The following is a 23,756-nucleotide window of genomic DNA, read 5'->3' as shown; positions in this document are numbered from 1 at the left end:
TGTTTAGGTCGCTTGGGGGTCGGTTAAATATTCTTTGATTGAGCCCATTTTCTTCACGGATTAATTGGGTCCGACATGGAACCAATTTAGGGGTTGGGAGCAAAGAAATTCGGAAATCGAAAATTAAGGACCACGCTAATATATATATATATATATATATATATATATATATATATATATATATATATATATATATATATATATATATATATATATATTATTACTTATCACATTCAAAGTTTGTTGGATCTGAAATATGCTAGCAAGGGTTTCTAAATTTAGTTATGTTTTTCTGAATGAAGACAACAGGCGAGTTTGTGTAGAATATTGTGTGTGTGCACAGCAGAATGCCAGACGAGTGTTCTATATGAGGAGTGCAAGTAAAAAAACGATAACCCTTCTGATCATCGAACCCAATCTGGTCCCGTCACTGAGTCCGGGACTGGAATGAATTCCATCACAGAATACCGCCACTCTCGTAGCATCATTGCTGTCTGCAGACACTGTCAAAGGCATTCATGACAATGAGAAGTTGACAGCTATTAGAGTATAAAAAGAACGCAGGAACGTATTCTTGCGTTTCAATAATTGATTATTGAGTGTTGTTGCACTCAATGGGTAGCCACATTGTCTATGATTGCACTTCTAGTCACCACCCTAAATGACTCTTTAGTTTAGGTGCTCCTCGGTGCTTGGCTGGTGTACAGGGTGACATGTTTCTTGATTTGAATCCCTACTTTACATCGTTCATTATTTGAGTCACTGATAAACCATGGCATGACACGACTCTCCCAAACAACAATTCTGCGAACGATCATCTGGTTTCTGGCAGAGCTAGTACAGACGTATTCGAACTATTAAACTCAACATTCAGTTTCTGAATATTTTACTGTTCTTACAATATTACGTCAGAAAACGCGTTTGAACTTAGTCCAAATGACTGCTTTGTAACTCTGTTCTAATTTCTTGTGGTCATGGTTCATGCTTTCCAATGTCAATAAAACAAATACGTACGTGACATTCAAACGTAATTACTATACAGTGTACCCAAATTGAAAAAAAAAATGAAATGGAAAACTTACAAGAAAATAATTTCTCACGGAAAGATTAATATTTCGTATGAAATCCCTCAATCTTTATTAAGTCTTCTATTCTTTGTGGACTGCTATGTAAGCGTTTAGCCCATTTTGACTTCAATTCAGCATCACGATACCACAAATTGTTGATCCTCTCGATCAGTTGATGTTTGGTGGTAATATGCTTCTTTTTCAGCTTTTCCTTCATGAAGCTCTAAAGGTTTTCAATGGGGTTCACATCAGGACTATTGCTCGGCCACGGAAGAACACTAGTTTCGTTGTTCTCGAAGAATTTTGCCATAGTTTTGCCCCGGTGGCATGGGACTCAATCATGCATAAAGATGAAGTGTGCGTCATCAAACCAGACTGCAGTCTGGGGAAGCAGTTCTTCTTGAAGAACTTGTAGGTATTGGTCGGGCATTATTGTTCCCTCTTCTATATAAAGTTTCCCAGGCTCGAAGACAGACATCACACCCCAGACCATGACTGAAGTAAGATGCTTCACAGTTTGTTGGAGGCATTTCAACTTGAATTCCTCCCCAGGTCGACGTCGCACATATTGTGAACATTCATCAGACACGAGACATGATTCATCACTGAAACACACTCTTCCCCAATCATCAGCAGTCCAATGTTCTAGGCCTCGTGCCCATTTGAGGCCCTTCTTTGCCATGCTTGGAGTAATTTTGGCTTTCTTTCTGGGCCTGCTTTTATTCCCTCAGCACAAAGCATCCTTCGAACATTTTCAGGCGAAATATCTACACCATACTCAGCCATTTTTATGCTTAAGTCTCTAGAAGTTGCGTTTCTGTTTCCCAGATCCAATCTTTTTAGTTTTCTCATCCCTCGCATCATTACCTTTGGTTTTCGCCCACACTTCCCAAACTTATTTTGCTTATTCATTTGCTTGTAGCTCATTGCAACGGAGATTTTACTGAAAATTTTTTTGCCCTATCCCAACTCTACCAGCATTTGTCATTGTGTATATCTTCCTTCCGCCAGAGGTGTTTTGACAACTTCCACTTTACGCTGAGAAAGGTCTCTGGCTTTTCCCCATTGTGCCGCGATTACACGACTTCACAGATTAAAAGATTAATACAGAAAACACGTCAAGATTACTTTAAACGCACCCATTCGAACTGTTAAACGCTTTCAATGTCGTAACTGCTTTGGACTGCAATCACAATACTTCAGATTGTAACTTGTTGATAGAAAAAAAAAAACAATAGATGTCTACAACAGAAATACCACTTTCAGAAGTCCCTCCCCTCCACTAATGCCATCTCTTGTTCAACAGTGATATCACCACTTCAACTGTACAATAAACAAATGAGGGATCCTATATTGGTGGCTTGTCCATTAGATTACATGTTCTAGAACTCCGAAATTAGGACTGCAACATCAACTTCGCATTTTTCGAGCGTGAGTCTAATAATTTTAACACGTCCGTATATGGATATGCACGAATTCACGTAATTGCACAATTGATACTCGCTAATATTATTTAGGAATTTTGTAACCGATTGTGACTAATACAAAACAGAATCACACACATACAATATATACAAACTAATTTGAAATTACTATCCGCATGGTCTGTACAGAAAATACGATTGGTCTCTGCACGGTAGGCACTGTGCTGCGATTTGGTAACTGAGAAGACATGCCTTCATTATTCATATTTTCTATTGTACAAATTTAGTTTTTCATACGATATATAGACGATGTTCTTAAATCTGTCATATGTGTAGATGTACTGCTAGGCATTAGATTAATTAGAGAGGAAAATAGTCTCCGTAAACTTCACGGAACTGATGTTGAGAAGATTGTTAAAATTTTGTTGAAATTTTGCAGTGGCTCAAATTACTGAAAGATTTGTCATGAATGCATAATGTAAAAAAGTGCCGCGTGATGTTGTTCCACGAGTTTTTTTTTTCACAGAGACTCTGTTAGACCTAGACCTACAAATTAAGCATGAGTTGTAACAATATGACTTTAATCGGGAATTGAGCCCAAATATACTACTGTTTGCATGATAATAAATTACAACGAGATATCCCAAAGTTTCCAACTTTGTTCTTGAGCTACCAAACGGGCATTGCTGATATAATTTGCCTCACCCTAAGGATTCTAAAAGTAAAGTCATAAATAAAACAATGTGCTTGAAAACAACACAAAATAATATTGTCTGCATCAATTGCTTCTATATATATATTGGTCGTATCCCTACTGTTCGGATTACCTCACGGGTAAAAGTAGATCTGAAAATATAGGAGAATGTATAACGTCACGCCGTTCCCTGTGCCTATCTTTTCCACTTTTTTTTTACGAAATGCAGGGACACCATATATATATTTTTCGAAGTGGAGGAAGGACGTCCTCCCACGTTCCCCTTCACTTTTACCCCTGGATTACCTAATCTACTAAGTTTGATCAAAAAACATGGTGAATGATTTTATTAGAAAAAAGTAATAAGCTTACATGGAGTTCAGTTTAATCTCGTTGAGAGTACTGTCCTTGATTAGCAATGCGCTTATCCCAACGTTGAATTCATGACTGGAGGTGTTTCTGGAAGGCTCCTTTTTGGAAGACGTTTACCTGCCCTGTCGTGGTCCTCTCAATGTCAGGAATAGTGTCAAAACGTTTTCCTGTAAGCATGGTTTTAATTTTTGGGAAGAGCCAGAAGTGGCATGGTGCTATATCTGGAGAGCACAGTGAATCTGAACAACGTAAATATTTTTTTCGGACAAAAACTCGCAAATCAAAAGCAAGTTGTGGTATGGTGCTTTTTCTTGGTGAAAAAGGAAACCATTTGCGTATTTATTCGGCGGTTAAAATGCTTTTTACGGACCCATACGAGACTTTTAGTTCTTCGGAAAGCTCTCGAATAGTCATTCGTCCGTTTGAAGAGATCTTTTGTGCCACTTTTTGCACGTTTCCATTTGTTTTTGGGGTTGAAGGACGTCTCGATCGTTGCTTGTTTCCTTGCTCATACCACTTGTAAACATTCTTCAATAGCACCGCCTCATCACCATACACTGATTTTAACACTTTGTGAGGTTTTCTGGCATTCTCTTGCAGCTTAGAACAAATCTTAATGTTTTCGCGCTGCAGACACTCTTAACACGTCCTCATTCTTCTGCCTCTGGAAGCCAACTAGCATGTGACAACTCGTTCAGACACGGCCCTGGCTGTATCAAAGGTTTAGGCTGCTGCGCTTACTAGTTGAAATGGATAAAATATCGATAGATAGCATTATGCAACTACATTCACCTTACGTTTTGATCACACTTTGTATTTTATTAGGTTTCATGTTCCGTAGAGTAATAAAAGGAAGGAACAGAAAAAAGAAACGTTATTAAAGCAAATGCATTGTTTTTATGTTGCTTTTGAGTTATATGTAAATGTCACAGGAAGTTTCACAGATCTTGAATAAATTTCTTCAAAGTATTTCAATAGTCTCCTTTATTTAAGAAATCCGTACAAAGTTAAAGATAATTAGTAATATTAGACAACACAAATTTTTAACGAAAAATACATTGAACATTCAAGTAGAGTTCCATCTTGGTGCAGGCCGATTTCTCTCTTTCTTTCTCTCTCTCTCTCTCTCTTTCTCTCTGAAGTCAGGAAAATAAAATATTTTTCTGGATATACACGTGGACAAAGACGTCTACCATTACTACAGACAGCCGGTCAGACCTGAAAGAACAACATATAGAAAGTTTAATTCAAGAATAATAATTGTAAAATAATTATTTATTAATATTAATAATATCAATATAACTTAGCGTCCATTTTCATAGTTTGATCATGCTTCTGTGATAAAATAGCTGTTCTTTATCAATTTGATTTCGTTAAATCCAGTTATTTTCCGATATTAGCTCTGGCTTTAGAGCAATGGAAGAAAAACAGCAGTAGTATAATACAGTTTATATGTATTATACGTAGTATACAGACCAACTACGTGCAAAAACATTTCCTTATAAGTGACATGGGAAATACATTTACATGAAATTATTTCAAAATTTATGTTGGAATAAAATATGAGGCATTCTGAGCGCATACTTCTAGAATGTGTTGTGGATTTCTTTCACAAATCATAGGGTACGGAAATAATATATCGTTTAAAAATTTGATACAACTATTAATTTCGTAATTACAAACCACACTTCTCGAATACATTCAAATAACCATGAGAATATAATAGTGTTCGTTGTGTTTGATAGACAAGAAGTATTGATATTGTTGCATATTGGTGATCATAATTGCATTAATCCAAGTATATATCAATGTTTAAGTAGTGATGAATTTATTCTACAATAATCTGCAATTAATAAATATATGGGTTTTTATTCCACAGTACAGGTTCAGAAAGACTGACACCAAAACTTTCATTTGTGTGTTATTTTGTACCTACTGAAGTGTTAAACGGATACAAAGTTGCATTAATTCATACATTTTAGGTTTTGTTTAATTAAGTTATAGTAGAACAGGTTTGGGTAGAGTACAGACATGATTCACAACACACGTTTTTGCTCCCTGTACGGACAAAATAAATAAATCACGTGTTTTATTTAAACCAGCTACGCCTTACAACAACTACCCTTCAAGAACTTCTAACATTTACAATTATGGTATCAACCGGTATCGACGAGGCACTAATGTAAAACGGTTACATCTAGAACTCACTACCATGACATGTGGTCTTGAGATTAATATCGAGAACTTCCAAACGTTCTGCTTGAACATTGTTCAATTGTGTGTGTCTCTATATGCCTGGCATTATGTGCATCATAGCTTACATAAAATCCTTATTTGCGGAAAAAAAAATATTGGTAAACAGTGCTGTGTTACCAATGTCTGAAGAGGACCAAGAAGCACGATCAAGCACTTTAAACACTTCCGAGAGAATTATTCGTACTTTCAGCCGGCAATAAACTATGTAAGAATTGATGCAAATATTTCTCATCTTCTCAGACACCTAGATCTAAAAACACACACCACAAAACGGAAAATTTGACTAAATAAGATAACCTAATCCTAAAACCAGTCAAAAAAATCAGCGCGAGTTAAGCAATGATAGTATTAGCGACATTGATGAAAGTGTCCACTTAAAATAGAGAGAATGTATATTTGTTTCATATTTGTAGTGACAGGAACATATCTGTATATAACACAACTGGTGAAAACCAAATTCTCCGAGGAATTTATTCTATTTTTATGTTTATTAGTGAAAATCATTTAATTTATGCAAAATTTCTAACCTGAGGCTAAATAGATATAAACATAAATGTTATTTTTATAATACTCCTCTATATGTGAACTAAAATTTTGTAATAAAGAAATGTGAAATTCAGAAAATTTTGTTTCCTGCACATTTGTTTTCACATTATGATAAAAATATCTTTAAAAGTCATTTACTTATATCTCTTAAACACAGTTATAGTTTTGAGAGAATTATTCTGACACAGTAAAGTACATTTATTTACATAAAACTTTCGATAGTTTCAAAACAAGTTTGGTTTCATTATACAGTGGTGATTAATAGGTTGTTATATTTTTCTTGTTTCATAAATTAAAAGTTTCTTATAAATAGGAATTCTGGCGAATAGTTTATTTCTTTGGATGTAAGATTAAACTAAATAAGGCGGGAAACAAAAGCCGCGCTAGTACGAAAAAAAATATTATTGTCTAGGATATTCTTCTTTGTCTACAAAGTTGATATCAAAACGAAATGAAATGGTCTTTCAGTTTAAAGTCACACGATTATACCATTTAAGGGAGACGATTATTAAAGCAAGAGGATGATGATGAAGGCATTGGTGGAGTTAGAAAGTGAAAAGAAACTTAGTTTTCCTGAGAAAACCCACGAACACAATGCTGTCCAACACAAACTTACTAGGCCGAGGATCGAACAAGGGTAACCACTCACCAGAGGTAACCGTTCTACTACTGAGTCACTGTGCCTTCCTGAAAGTTGATATTAAGACTTTCAAAACAAAATAATTTGCTTCGTCAGATATCGAAAGGTGACCACTATACGTCATCTTAACCCTCTAGACACGAAAATTCATTGAGCTTCGTAAAATCATTTCGCAATAAAGTTTGCACCAAGTTCAAATAAACAGACAAGTTATTTTTTTACAGCATTCTTGGCATAAGCGGGAGTGTTGTCCCCATCTCAGAGAATAGTAGTTAGCTTATTTATGATCCGCGTTATATCGAAATCCGAGGAAAATGAAAACTACAAGACGCGACAATAATTCTAAAGGATTGAGACTGGTGAGAAGGAAGTACGTTTGAAGCTCTAGTGTCCACTGGGAAGGCGAGAGGTCTAAAACCAGGTTGAGAGACTGCAAAGTTCATCGCAGCGAAAGAGAGATTATGATGCAGGTGTGGAGAAGAATCGAGTTGCCAAAAGCCGCCCAGCCATCCGCAGCCTAACTTCATCTGCCTGGCCAACCGTAGGCTAGTTTCACCAGCCCGGCCAGTAACAAACCCACGTATAGCGATTATCAAGGAATTCCATGAAGTGTTGTTTAAGAGAAACACCAAATCTATCTGTCCGGCCTGCGCCCCTGAAATCCAATCAACACAAGCCCGTAAATAAGATGCAGAGAGTAACGCTAAGGACATCGCTCATAACAATGTACTCTGCTTAAGCTCCTATCTCAAAAGCTGATACTCTCTATAACAATGTACTCTGCTTAAGCTCCTATCCCAAAAGCTGATACTCTCTACCTCTCCCTCTTTTAACTTCTACCTTTCATGACTATTTTCTAACTTTTAGTGTGTGGATCGCTGTTTCGTTTCGCAATCTAACATTGTAAGCAATTTATCCAAGTCTTAGTGTAAGTTTTACAAGTCCCCAAACATCCCATTTGCTGTTATTTGAGACGAGCTACATAGCTAAAAACCCCAAGTGGCATAAGACGGAAAAATAGATGAAAACTCAAAAGATAAGCGGAACATGTCACTCATTTGGAAACTCATTCGAATCTTATGAAGTTCTGGACGGAAAATCTAAGGAATCGGAGATTAGTAGGAAGGGCACAAAGAATATAACACTAACTTCCGGAAAATAAGGACTGATTGACTTGGTGCAAAATGGGATATGACGGACTGATTTTGCTTGTGAGGTGACGAAACACCGAATTTCCTAAGCAGTGGTTCATGAAATGGGATATTGCAATAATACTTATGCATGAATTCGTCTCTATTTATTGTCTTTTCCTCTCTCAGGTTTATCGTTCCCCAGATATTGGTAAAAAAAATGTTCGAACTTCGGCAGATTTAAGGAGCCATATCTCAGGAACCGTAAGCCATAGAGAGATTATATTTTACGAATTTTTGCGAGAAACAGAAGAAGATGCGGATAAAAGGATTTATTTTTACATGTAAGAACAACCACAGTTATCCTTCGCACTCCATTTCTCCATTCTTTTTTTTTTAAAAAAAAAGGTCGTTCTGGTAATGCTCTTGGAACATTCTCAACTGGTTTTATATTTGGATTTGGTATATTCAGTAATAATACGATCTATTTACAGAGACCTCATCATTTGTTCTAAAGAGAGACCTTACTGTCATCTATTTTAATAGTTGGTGAAGACTATTTCATTTTAATCACCATTTGTCTGTCATATATCGTCTCATAGTTTTCACCTTACAATGAAAAATTTAGATTTTTAACCTTTTTCATGAATCCTGCATTACGCAACATAAAATATATACAGTGACTCAAAAAAGTATTCATACACACAAAGTTTTTGACGTAGGATTATATATAAAGGTTAAATAAAAACAATGTTACAATCATCTGAAAATGTATATAATTTATTATGTTTGTTTGTACAAAAAATATCAAAAGAAGAAATATTTAGACGACAAAAATAAATAAATATATTTTGTCAACTCAAAAAAGTATTCATACAGCAACACGAACTACAAATCTCGACGAGTTCTAACAATCTGTACTAGAAAATCAAGTTTGTAATATTCTGTATGCATACCTTTAAAACAAATCATTGCCTTGAGACGCCTTGGCATGGACCGAACAAGCATCTTGTTCATTTCTGAGGAAATCTTAGACCAGTCGACAAAAATATATTTTGTAGTTCTTCCTTGCTCGAATGACGGCGTTTCTGTACTGTACGGGTGGTGTTGTCGAGATAATCCCACAGGCGTTCGATAGAATTGACATCTGGGCTTTGTGCAGAAGTCAGAAGCCAGTGTGGAGCGTTGTACAGTACAATACCCTAATTTTCAAAGCGGTGAGCTTAGGGTCATTGTCTTGTTAGAAAACAAAGACTCTGTCAAGACCCAACTTCTGCACACTGTTTGATAAGTTAAGGCGCAACATACTAATATACTTATTGGTATCCATAACCCCTTCAATAAAAAGTAAGTTTCCCACTCCAGAAGACGCCATGCATTCCCAAACCATCACACTTCCTCCTCCGTATTTTAGTGTAGGGATAATATGTTGTGATTGCAATTCACTGTTTGCCTTTCGCAATTCCAATCTTTTGCCATCTGATCCGAATATATTAAAATCGATTCATCGGAAAATACAGCAGTATCCCAAAATTCGTTAGGTTTAGTATGGTATTCGTTGGCAAATTTTAGGCGATTTTGTCGGTTTACTTCTCAGATGTATGTTTTTTTTATTTTGGCTGTCCTAGCATGAAAATTGGCACTATATAGTACATTTCGTATAGTTTGAGGATTAACAGTGCAAGTAGATGTTGACGCAATTTCTTCAGCCAAAGACACAGCACTTCTGAAGGGTATTTTCGTGTTAAATTGACTACTTTCCCTTGGTCGCGAGGTTTAAGCACTTTCGGGCGTACTGATCTTTGTCTATTTTCTGTTGTTCCAGTTTATTTATACTTCTTTATGACGGAACTACAGCACCAAAACTAATTGAGAGAATTTTTGCAATTTCACGATAACTCCTGCCTTCTTTATAAAGAGAAAAAACCCCATCATGTTGCGTCAAGGAAAGTTCATTTTTCTTGCTCCCCATTTTGACTACTAGCACTCACAACAAGAGCAGACTAACAGACAGGCAATGAGCTGCAGGTAACAGACAATGCAGGTACAGTACGATTGCTCGAGTTGAACAGTACAAGTGTTCAAGGCACAGAACAGGATTACAGTCCCTCTGTATGAATACTTTTTTGAGTATCATAATTAAGTGATTCACATTGTGTTCGTCTCCTTATAGTCTTGGCAGATTTTCAACTCATGCAACTGTTAGTGCTCTTCCGTCTCTTTGTTTCAATATAACTTTTAATTTTCTGTTCTCTCATATAACTCACCCACGACGAAATTTTTGGGTGTATGAATACTTTTTTGAGTCACTGTACATAGTCACTAGAGCTCAGAAATGAAATAAAATTACCATGACCTTTGGGAACTAGTACGATAACTTTTATGAGTTTAATGCTGTCCTACGGAAAAACGGAACCTTTCTCTATCAGAGGACAGTGAACCTTCCAGCATATTATGTGCAATCCCTAGTTCTTGATGTGCATGAAGAGGTTAAAGAGTGACTTACTGACCCGAGGAAAAAAAATAAAAATCAAGCTTTAAAAGCAAATATTTTGACTATTGAGATGCGCGACAGACATACGATGTGTATTCACTCGATGTGTGAGCAAGTTCTGTAATGCGTAAAAGCAACTAAAATGTTTTCGTTCCTGGGAAGAGCGACAGGGAACTTCAGCACACACTACCAGGCGCAAACCCAGAATTTTGTGTTGGAAGGGGAAAAAATGAAATCTTTAAGTTATCGTCCCACGGTATAACGGGTAGGCTAAAGGAAACAGTGATGATGAGAAATGAATGAAATGGTGGAATGAAGAAAGTGGAAGGAGACAGTAGAACCCAGAGAAAAAGCACACACGTGGTGCTTGTCCACCAAAAAGATCACTTGACGCGAGCTGAGATCGAACCAAGGACCCCATTTCGTGTTGAGAGGTGTCCAAGCTTCAGGGAGTCCAATACTTCAAGCCACTACCTTTATGTAGTACTGAACGGATACTATTGTACACCCGAAAAGATAAGAAATTGTAAAACACTTTCACCTGTATTTTCAGAAAAAAGATCATAAAAATACATTGTGTTTAGAAGACAAAGGGTACAGCTGAAGTGTAAGATCAAAATTTCTTGCCACATCAACTATACCCCTGTTAAACATGTATAGTTTTATTGAGAAAGTGTTCAAATATATGTTGAGTTAGGAAAGTTTGGATAGTCCGGACCTTGTGGGTATCCCGTGGGTACGCCCCTGCGTCTATACTCTCCACATTCAGGTATTTACAAAATAACTTAGCTAAACTCTTGAAGTGCTTTTGTGTTTAGACGAACCTTAAATCGCTCATACTTAGAAGACTTCACACATTTAATTTTGACATACACGTCAAAGCTAAAGGAGACGAAAAGAATGGTTGCTGATAACAAACAATGAAAACATAACAAACATTTATACCCTGAGTAAAATTTGAACACGCTTTTGGACAGATCTTGCACTTCCGAAACTAATGAAAATGCCAGTCCGCTAGACCACATCAGATGATAGACCATGTTACATTGCTCATACACACATTTGTTACACATTCAACACTTTTCTCCTTTTTGTTGAACGCTTCTGAAATATATTACAATCTATATTCACCTGTTACTCCAGAAATCCAATCTAAATACCGCGTAATTCGGGTGCCAATTCCAACATAATCATCTCTGTTGCATCCAGTAAATCCAAAGCTAAAAATGCCAATTTGGAAAAATCTTCGAGATCCTTCGTCCCACCATAACATTGGGCCACCTGCAACTCCCTACAAAGTATAATAAGAAATATATTAATCATCTCTTCTTACATATAGATTTATTTTTTTTTAAAGTTCAATACTGTATGGTACATGGAGATAAAAGAACACAAAGTTCATAAAATAATAGCTTTACACATGAAAATACATATACGATACATTCCAAGCGAAATCAGTCAATTTTGAAAACTGTTGTACTTATACCGTCTTCGAGTCTGCTCATGTTTTGGTACGTTATGTTATGAGGTATCAAGAGAGGTGTTGAAGTGCAAAGTAGCAGATGTTGATGGTTTACAATTTTCAAGATAGGGGGCACTGAACACGTGAAAAATGCTCCAAAGATACATATATTAAATTATTTTTATTTACCGTTTGGTTAAGGTGAGGAACATGATGGGTGGTGAATGTGCTAATTTGAATGTGTTGAGTGGTGTGTAAGTCAAACCTCATTGTAACTGTTATTTTGTGCTCTGTTGCAGGAATGTGGAAGTCCTACCAGCATCATGCAGTACTCTGTTAGACTTGTAACTGAAGACAGTTGTGGCAACAAATCATACAGCTCGTCTACACACACACACGCACACGCTATCATTGCTACATCGGGGTCGTCCGATAAATGTGAGATGTTTGATGTTTTTGTTACCATGTTCCTTGACATGCCATGTATTGTCCGTTCACTCTAGGATGGAAAATTGTTTACAAACAACAATTGTAGAGCGAGCGTCAACACCTTGCTTCTCACCCCTGCATGGTTAATTAATGGTTGCCAGGCACATGAATCGCCGAACCGAATGTACCTACTTCTGCACACTCATAGAACAATTATTATTACTGCGTAAATTGCTGCTTTTGTGAGGACTGAGATATTAATGTTATGACAAATCGAGTTAGTTATTATGTAATACAATCTTACATATAATGCACACTCAATTTTGTCCAAGTGTTCTTGTTCGAAAGTGTGCGAAAACCTTGTACGCCTGGCAATATTGAGAGAATACAATTTGTGTTGTAAACAATAAACAGAGACACCAAAGACCGTTAGGTTCGCTGGACAGCATTGTTTTTATCATAAGGCGACAGAAACGTATTGTACTGATTGTAAACAGGGGCTGGGAATTTCGATGCGAGTATAGGTGGAAATATTCTCGCCACATATTGCCTGTTGGTTAAGGCTTGCAGTGTTACAAACTGCTGAGTCTAGAATTTCATACTAATTGAACAAGCTTTGAGAAGGATTAGCATGATGCAATAATTATAATTACTATAACAACCATAGACTTAAAGTATTAGGAAATAAAGCATGCTGCTATAAAAACAATATAATACACATTGAATTGCGTGTTCAAAGTACAGTATAAAGCGAATTTTAACATGTAAACATTTTAAAGGAGTACGCATTTACCCTTTTTGGGTGCCCTTACCAGACACTGTCTAATATATATATATATATATATATATATATATATATATATATATATATATATATATATATATATATATATATATATATATAGGTAGATCGAGAGTGGGCATGAACCCAGCTCTGGCTGGTATTCCTTATTAAGGTTTTCCTCAGTCCCACGAGGTGAATGCCTAGACGATAGCTTCTGTAAGGCAGGGGCGGATCCAGGACGGACTTCTGGGGGCCGGTGGGTTTTAATACTGCTACTTAGAGCTACTTTTAAGAGATCTGAACTCTGGGATGGGTTTTATTTAAATATATAAAATAAGAAAGTTTCCTCTCCGGGGAGAGCAATCGTCCCGATCGCCCCCTGGATCCGCCACTGCTGTAAGGCCAGAATTGGGCCAAACACTGAGGCCCCAGAATTGGAGGGAAATATATTCCGCCAGAATATTATGTTGCCAACACGGCCCATGGTTTAAAGAGACAAACCTGATATAGTTAACTATTAGCAGAACTGTACCAATAAATTCACATTAGAGACAGCGCCGTAACTTAGATTTTTTCCTGGGGAGCAAGCATTAATACGTCTAAGGGGCCTCCTAGAAAAAGTTTTTTCTCATTCTTGGGCCCTCCTCTTTCTATTTTTCTCTTAGTATTTATGTCCCCCCGGAACCTCCCTAACGGCAAGAGTTGCGGGGCCGTTACTTACGCCCCTGGGCCCCTTCCATACATGACAAATTAATTCAGGAGACAATATTGACAAATCTCAAAACCATACGAATAAATGTTATTTCTAGGGCCCCTAATAGTAGACGTTTTTTACTGAAGTGGGCCCACGACTCACTTTTGTTTTATTTACCTTTTGTGCGCTGCTTTATGTAATGTAGTGAAACTGTTTGATGCTTCATTTATAATTTCATGTTCGTATCGTATATGGATTAAGAAAATTTTGTCTCAAAATGGGCCCCTTCGAACGGCGGGGAACTTCCCTGGGGGTAGTTGCCCCTCCCCTGCCCCACACAAGTTACGGCCCTGATTAGAGAAGAAGTAAACTGTTTAGAAATTTACGCAACTTGCAAATACCAAACCCTACTAGTGCTAAAGTTGATGAGTTAGTGAAACTGTTACCACTGCGATAAGGGGAAAGAAGGGGAAGGACTGCTAAGATTCGCTAGCCAGATTTTGTGTCAAACACAACGCCAAGCTACAGTAAACGGACAATATGTATAACTTTTATGAAATGTAGTGCCATTGGTTTTATTTCTCCATTTTACCAGGAATTAGTTTTATTTCTCGGGTAAAGTGTTTCTTTGCAAACTCAACTCTGATTTTCTTCAGATTCTTTCTTAATACTTTCTTACAAACATTTGTGGGATCACAGCAAGTCTGCTCATACAAACAGTGGTATTTTGCAAGATACGCATATCTTGTGGTGTTGACACACAGTTGTAATGTCTGCAGACACTTTCGTCTTTAGCAGCTGCTGTAGGTCTCCAATCGCGTGTGTATATGCAGACAAACCGTATGACTTGTTGTCACAACTGTTCTGGAATGAATTCTGCCACCAAATAGGGCTGTCAGACTGACATTGATTTTGGCCACTACTGCATAGGGATCACTAACATGCTGTCCTTTCCTATGAGATTGTAAACATTAATTTTGCATGTCAACCACCTGTTGGTATGATAATGTCTCTTATGATGAACACATGGGTTGTAATCATAGACATCTATATTACATACACTATTCGACTATGTTATTCATCATCAGAACATAACCACACTGCACCTTTGATAACTCGAACAATACTGTGAACCACTAAATCATGTTTGTTGTGCAAAGAGACATACAACGGGATGTTATTTTCCACATGCTGAACAATTTTTCTGGATGCTCTTTTGCAATATGGCCACCCAAGTATGGCCGATATTGACAGCAGCAAGTTACAATAACATCCATACACCGGAAGGAACAACATACACCAGCTGAAATATACACCGATGTTCTGAGGAAGGTCCAAGGTAATCAATCACAAAATAAAGGTTACTGGTTCTTTCCCCTTCTACTTCAAACAAACTTGAGTCGCTTTTGCGTTAATAACCTTTACTTTTGACCCACCATTTTGATGGCAGAATTGGTGATATTGGTTTCTTATATTTTCGTATGTTCCCCTGTATTACTCTGTGTACTGTGACAAAGTTTCATGTTCCTCAGATTCACCAAACCGCAACTACAAATACTTTAATATATGCATGTTTGGATCACTTTTCACGTGGTCAGTTCTCTCTATCTTGGAAACGGTGAACCATCAGCATCTGTCACTTTGCATGTCAATACCTCTCTCGATACCTCATAACATGCCAAAACACGAACAAAATCGAAGACGGTGTAGCTACACCCATGTGCTGATTTCGCTCGAAATACATAATAGAAATCTGTTCTGACACTTCTCTGACTGTAGAGGTTGTATAGAACCTTACCAATCACTACGGAAATAATGTACTTAATGAAATAATGTAGTAGTACATGAATAGTAATTATCTTTAATATTGATTTCATATTATTAAAAAATCTAGTTGAAATTGGTTACTTCTTGGTAGTCTACACATCAAATTATACATTAAAAATCAATTAGATATTAAAAGTTAAACATTTAATTTGTATTTTACTTCACATAAGATCTTAACTTTGGAAAGGATAAGATTATGCAAGTAAATAATTTGTGAATTGATGATTTGGTAAAAATGTAAGAAAGTGTATGTTTATTCATTGTATGTTATAATACCAAAATCCTTTAAATTTATTTCAAAAATCTTTGAAGCTGTAAGCAGACTCTACTCGGTACGAAACAGTGTTTATTTATTTATTTGTCCGGTGGAATGTGCTACTCTTTTGAAGATAGTTTTAACTTTAGTCAGTTAAATACTATTCAACTATAGACAGTAAATGGTCCTTTCTTTTGCATACAGCTAAGGTCTTTAATTCTTCTAGTACATTATTTCTTGTCATTCACTTAAGTTTAGAAAACTTTGGAGAAGGATGTTTAGATGCATTTACATATCCGCTATGGATTGCATTCAACCGCGCTTTAAAACATGCGTTTTTCCGGATAAATGGAAATCATCCATAGTTGCCCAATACCAAAAACAAGTAATAAACATGAAATAAATAACTACCGGCCTATAACAATTTTACCTACTTTTGCAAAGATAGTATTTGAAGAAATCCTATACCGACGGATAATTTACCACATCCAACCCATACTCTCACCGTATCAACATGGCTTTATACCACACAAATCAACAGCAGCAATTCTTGCACTCACCACAGACTTTATAGCAAATTCGTTAGATGTAGGATGTCAGGTTGATGTAATATATATAGGTTTTGAAAAGGCGTTTGACAGAGTCAATCACAAAATACTATTACATAAGCTAGGTGAATATAATTTCTCTTCTCCCTTGGTGAAGTTCTTTTCATCAAATTTAAATAATCGTAAACGAACTGTTATTTACAAAGAACATAAATCAACTGATTTTATATTGCATATTCTGGAATTCCCTAGGGCTCTAACCTAGGTCCGTTATTGTTCCTTTAATTTACTAACGATCTCCCTGATCATATATTATTAGGTAACAAATTGCATTCTGCTGATGACCTTAAACTATACTGTAGGATAAAGACTATCCATGACTGTCTCAATTTACAACGTGACATGGAAAATATTGCTAACTGGTGTTCTCTTAACGAACTTAATGTAAACATAAACAAGTATAACATTTTATCGTTTACCAGAAACAAAAATAAATAAATAAATAAAGTTTAATTACTTAATGAATCAGATCTCATTAAATAGATTAAATTCAATCAAATATATTGGAGTTACACTTGATACGAAACTGACATATCATATAGAGAACATAGTTAGGGTTCATAATTAAAACTGGAAAGGAATTTAACCATACCACCACACTAACAAATATGTATAATTCCTATATCCGATCAAAACTGGAATATGCTGGTGTAATCTGGGACCCATCACAACAGCAATACCGACACAAAACTGCAAAATGCCCAATCTAAATTTACCAAATACTTGACGTACAAGAGAACTGTAATCTATCCATATTATGAAAATTATCTAACATTAATAGACAACTTCTGTATCCCTACACTTGAACAAAGGCGAAATGTGACAGATATGATTTTTCTCCATAAAATAGTACAAAATGATTTTAATTGTACGGATCTCAAATCAACACTAAATTTTCATTTCCCGACACTTACAACTCGTGTTTATAACTCTGGTCTGTTCTATTGCAAAAACGCAAGGACAAACGTATTATTGAATTCACCAATCTGGAGAATATGCTCTTCTTATAACAAAATATTATCGAACACAAAGAAATTGACATATGTAATATGAACTCTATGTTTAAGACAACTATTGTAAATGTATTATGTCATACACCAACACTGTAACTGGGCTTATGCTTGTTGTGTTGATGACAAATAAATAAAATAAAATAAAAAATAACAAGGATTATATGTATCGTAAGTAATCAAAGAAACTAATTCAAACTTGAACAAAATTAGCAGGGTGATATAACCGTGTCAATTTAATATACATGTGAAATATTGTGGTGTTAATATCTTTGGTTTCTAAGTTATTAGTAGTCAAATTCGGGATTGGATTTCGCAAAATGCACTGAGAGAAATCCATTATGCGAACGGCTTTACATTGAATAAGTATACAGAATCCGTATGTTTACTACGAAAATCTGTACGGAGCATACTTATTCTATATGTTACATGCGTACTGCCCTTTTTCCCCTTAGGGGAGAAAGGATCATGTCGTTGCAGGATGTTTTACATTAAACGAGTCTTCTGTATGTTACATACCTATACGTATGTTACATACTTCAGCTATCTCTTATATACGTCCTTCTGTATGTGCGACCCTGACCGCCTATACATTTTTCTTTTGTAAGGAAAATACGTGTATATGGAACACTTACAAAATAAAAGTATTTATAAAACATAAACATATTTTTTTCTTGGGTTATACGTTTGATGCAGGATGTTACATACGGTTTTACGTTAAATTAAAAAAAAAAACTACAAGATTTACTCATGTAACCTATGTTTTTACGTACGCCACATACGGTTTTCTTTTTCTCAGTGTGATATTTTATGCGCGATGCTATCAACGATAGTAACCCTTTTTGATAAATTTGGCATGTCTATAGATCTTGACAAGCTCAGTACTTAAATATTATAGTATGCAAAACATCGGTTCTAATATTTTTGATAATCAGATTTGGGTATTGAAGTTAGCAAAATAAATATTTCTTGTAAATCGCAATTGATAAAGATTATACGATGTTGATCAAGCTTCGAATGATAGTAAACTTTGACAAGCTTTGTACACATTCAAGCATACTATGAAATATCATGGTGTACAGATCATGAGTTTCCGAGTAATTAGTCATCGAATTTGAGTTTCAACGCAGTGAAATAAAAAGAAATCATTAAAACGCGATTGATGGAACTCATCGGATCTTGACCAAAGATAACTATATTGATAGAGCTCTACAAGTTTAGTAAATACGTGAAACACTATGATTTGCATGTTTTTGGTGTTGTGCAAATTATTTTTATTGTAAAAAATATGTAAAAAGTTTATCTTCTTAAAAATTAATGATAATTACATTCAATATTGTACATTGAAGAAAGTGCTCTTCAGAAAATTGTAAAGAGAAGTCGTTTGAGGATAAGAAAATCATATTTTTAAACGGATCTCCTTTAGAAAGTTAAAAATAACCAGAATTGTCATTACCTATGTGCATCAAGCACAGATACATAGTTATCGAAAGTGTAAATCGAGGTCTCTTAATGGGTTATTCTCATTCCTGGATTTTCATGAACGCTGACAAAACTATGCAGAAAGACAGCTCTGGAAGGCTGGGTCTCCATTATTTAGAATAGACAAATTTATTACAGTGGTTTGACCTTAAGAATCTGAATAATGGCTTAGCATGAGGCTACCAAGGATGTAAAGGAGATCGTTTCTCTAAGTGATATTTTTGTTAACCTAACAGATCCATTGCTCGTTACTGTAAAAATGCATTATATTGTCACAATATTAGAAAAATATCTCTCATAATTCAGAAGTTGTTTCAATGAATTTTAACAATGTAGTTAATACCATTTCAACAACTCTTGACATATCAGAATATTGAATAAGCTGCTTATAAAACGAAATAATGCTAAGATCATGATTATCGTTTCTTCTGTGATTTCCTACTTATTTTGTCTCCCTGTACACGTTTGCCGACTGATAAAGTAGAATGGAAAATATGCAGGGCAGGTGATCACCGGTTTCAGAATCAGAGGTTCGATTCCGTTATAAAGTAATGATGTTTGGCATCATTTTACGAATTATTTTATTTATCATACCTCAAATCACAACACTTTCGAAACCACGCATTTTCCAATAAGAGCCAATTTTGATATTTCTTGGAAAGAGATCAACAGTCCACGATTCTGTGGTAAAACATGGTGGTGTATCACAGTATGGGATGAAATTTCAAAACATGCTCGTTCTATCCTGAATGTTTGCGATGGGCTCATCCGGGCTGGAAAATACATCAACGTATTCGAAAATATACTGCTATCCTCTTTGAAACAGGTGAAATGTCGCGGGATGGTGCCCAGTTCGTGGGTGGTGGGTCATTATGTTATAGGGTAAAGCTGACAAACGCCAGGAGAAAATAACTGGAATTCAACTCTACCGTGATAAGGACAATCCCCGGACATGTATTCTATAGAAAATATCTGGCATCTCTTACAACTCCGCATAAACAACCATAAAGGCATACAAACAAGCAATAATTAGTTCAGGCATTATGTGACAAATGGTACCATCTAGGTCTATTACAGGATGCCATCGATAACTTTCCGAATACTATACGATGTGCTGTTGAAGATTTACGTGCTGCCAAAAAGTGCTAAAAAAAAAAAAAAAAAAAAACTTTGATTTTCGCGTCCCATGATTATGCCGGCTAGGCTAAAGAAAACGGTGATGAGAAATCAATAAAAATGGTGGAATGAATAAAGTGGGAGGAAACGGGAGAGCTCCGATGGATCCAAGTACCCCACGCACCAGAGGTGAACGCTCTACCACTGAGCTACAGCGACCCTCTACCGAAAAATAACACCAACATCAATAATGGTTCTTTCTGTGTTCTGGCACATAGTAATAATCGCAGACTCACTTTTGACTACTTATGTCAGAGAAGTGTACAATAAGCACAATGTCATTATTATGACGCCAGGTATCTAGTACGTCTTCGTTTATAAAGTATTAAGTATACAGCTATAGATTGTTATTTAAATGATAATTCCGAAATAAATAAATTGAGCTGAGGTGAATCCATGTAACGAAAGTGTTTTGTAAAAATTATCTCCACTCTTAGCATTAATTCTCATAAGAGATTCCTCCAGTTTTCGCACCAGTGATCAGCGAAAATGTTAAATTCAAAACAGGTACTTCCTTTGCACTATTTTATATACCTAGACACCAAATAATGTTTTAAATAACTGTTTTCATAATTCGTGTGCGAATGGATTAAGTACGGTAGTGATGAGAAATATGGGATACGGACAAAATCTCGCGGCCGAAACATCGCCGCCCAAAATCTCGCCGGCCAAAACCTCGCGGGACAAAATCTCGCAGGGCCGAAACCTCGCGTGGCCAAAACCTCGCCGCCCAAAACCTCGCGGGACAAAATCTCTTCGGGCCAAAACCTCGCGGGACAAAATTTCGCCTGGCCGAAACCTCGCCGCCCAAAATCTCGCCGGGCCAAAACCTCGCCACCCAAAACATCGCGTGGCCAAAACCTCGCCGCGAATGAAACTTTTCTTTAAAATTTACCCAATGAGTTTCTTAATATCCAATTCCACATTACAAATAATAATAATAATAATAATAATAATAATAATAATAATAATAATAATAATAATAATAATAATAATAAGAAGAAGAAGAAGAAGAAGAAGAAAAAGAAGAAGAAGAAGAAGAAGAAGAAGATACAAAACATCGTGTGCGTGGGCTTTCTCGAATTATTCTCGTTTCCTCCCACTTTCTTTATTCGATCATTTCCTTTAACCTACAGGACATAATCAAGGGACGTCGTAAAAACTCATATATTATTTCATACTTTCATAAATATTATTAGATTTTTGTTAAAATTTTAAGTTTTTGGATGTTCCAAAGTTCACGAAACTAACCCCGTTAGTTGTCATTACTTTCCTTATGCAGACTTTCTTTCCCTATAACCAGTTTAAAAACAACCTGTCGCCCTACCTTCACATTGAAATCCTCCAATACAGAAATAGAATTTTCATATGGTATCGCGGGACTTGGTCAAATATCCGTGATACTTCTTCTGAAACAGCATCTTTTATACCATAATCCTTAACATGTTGGAACATTTACATTTTGGTCAGGCGAGATTTTGGGTATGGCGATATTTTGGGGCGCGAGGTTTTGGCCAGGCGGGGTTTTGGCCCGGCGAGATTTTGGGCCGCGAGGTTTTGGGAGGCGAGGTTTTGGCCAGGCGAGGTTTTGGTCCGCGAGGTTGTCGCCGCGAGGTTTTGGTCCGCGAGGTTGTCGCCGCGAGGTTCTGGCCGCGAGGTTTTGTACCCAAACCGAGAAATATATATGTCATGATAAGATATACGAATGTTGAGGTTTAGCTAAAATAGGTGTATATTAAAATTAGGGGAGAAGAGTTTTTATATCATTAAAGAGCTACCTGAACCTTCGTACAATTACTTAAATAAATATAACATATCGTCCCCAGAAAGCCAAAAGGTACCAAGCGCCAAAACAGAAATTTCTCAAGAGAGCATAAAAACGAATGAAACAATAATAAATTCCGGTTCTTTTTTCTAGAATTTAGTTTACATTGCAGACCTTTCATATTGTCTTCTGTCACTTGTTTCCTTTCTGTACAACATTAAACATGAAATGTGTGATCAGGGTATGCACTTACTTGGAAATCAAGCAAAGTGGCGCTTAGCACTTTTCTGCTTTATGGGGGTGATATTTGGTGTAAAGATAAGAACCATACCGGTACGTTCACGAATTTTATATGTCATTTAGTTTCGAAAATACGAAAACCACTACCGTACTCTGTAACTATTATATTGGACTTAACCCATAATTTATAATATCCTGTTTCCGCCTGATTTGTTTCTGTTTCTGGAGAATAGAATAATATCAGAATAGCTATAAAGTCATTAGTTTAAACGTTAGAAAAGCATTTGTCGGTAAATGGCCTACCCTGTATTCACAGGTACACCTTTATCACGAAACGTTATTTTAACTATTAAGTGGATACCGAGCAAAGTAGCTCAAGTGCTAGAACGTTGAATTCGCATTCGGGAGTTTGTGGGCTCCCGATAATACTGACTGGGTTTTCCAGGGTTTTCTCAGTTCTACCAGGCAAATGCCGGGTTGGTACCAACTAAGCAGGCCCTGGCTTATATATTCCCAAATCCTTTTCATTGTTATTGTTGTTGTTAGATATCCATTATAAAATGGCCTCTGAGCTATATGGTAATTATTAAATAAATAAATAAATAATAAAATAAAAATGAAATGAAAAAAATGCAGAAATTTTGCACGATGGAAATATCAACACACGGAGATTGTTTTCATATTCAGCAATACCATAGTAATTTTGACAAACGTATGGCTTCATGGTCCCTGGCTTAAGACCCAGGATCCCTCACTCAAGGTCAACAAAACCATACGCCTGTCAATACCACTACCATCTAGTAAGACTATTGCCAAACAGACATAAAATCATATTTTTCCAAATGATATTACTTCAGATTATCGCCTTTTTTTATCAATATGCATGTTAAAAAAAAACAACTTCTATTATCACATTTATTGTTCAGCGTTACAAACTAAGTATGCTGCAATCTCACAAATATTCGAATTTTAGAGGTCTCTCCAACGATAATAGTACAATTGCGACGAACTGGGCAATACATATCGACGGCATTTCAGTATGGAAATCTACTATCACGATATGATGTATTCCAATTAAATAGTTACACAGAGTTTCTTCGAGAAACAATTTTAATAAATACGAGGAAGAATCAAGAGCTAAGGTTACAAGGCCGACATTTCTGGAGTTTCGTCTGTTATACAGGAATGAGCAGTGTGTAGTGATTTTAATACATGGAGTTGGCAACTGTGCAGAGTTTTAACCACATACGGCGCTAGTTGTAGGTAAGAAAACATGGCGATTCGTTTGAAAAACTGATCTCGCGAAGTAGTTCGCTCACTTATTCGATTTCTGTGGGCGAAATTCACCAGCAGCTGATAGAGAATTACGGAGGGACTGTAATGTCTTCTCAACATGTTGC

General features: G+C 36.2%; 1 protein-coding gene across 2 annotated transcripts in view; it reads right to left on the bottom strand.

Annotated features, from left to right (window-relative positions):
- Window positions 1-4,532: 4,532 nt before the first annotated feature.
- Window positions 4,533-23,756, bottom strand: part of LOC145674601 (trypsin II-P29-like) — an 80,817-nt gene continuing 61,593 nt past the window's right edge. For both annotated transcript variants that reach the window (XM_081744818.1, XM_081744819.1), the window contains 2 exons: window positions 11,755-11,914; window positions 4,533-4,775 (listed from right to left, as the gene is read on the bottom strand). In XM_081744818.1, the coding sequence (XP_081600944.1) occupies window positions 4,756-4,775; window positions 11,755-11,914 (180 nt within the window). In that variant the 3' untranslated portion in view covers window positions 4,533-4,755. The remainder of the gene's footprint in view (window positions 4,776-11,754; window positions 11,915-23,756) is intronic.

This window comes from Thermobia domestica, chromosome 17 (assembly GCF_964235325.1).
Source record: "Thermobia domestica chromosome 17, izTheDome1.hap1.1, whole genome shotgun sequence".
In the NCBI taxonomy this organism is placed as follows: Eukaryota; Metazoa; Arthropoda; class Insecta; order Zygentoma; family Lepismatidae; genus Thermobia; species Thermobia domestica.
Note: the sequence above shows the minus strand (reverse complement) of the source record. Positions and strands in the feature narration are given on the sequence as shown.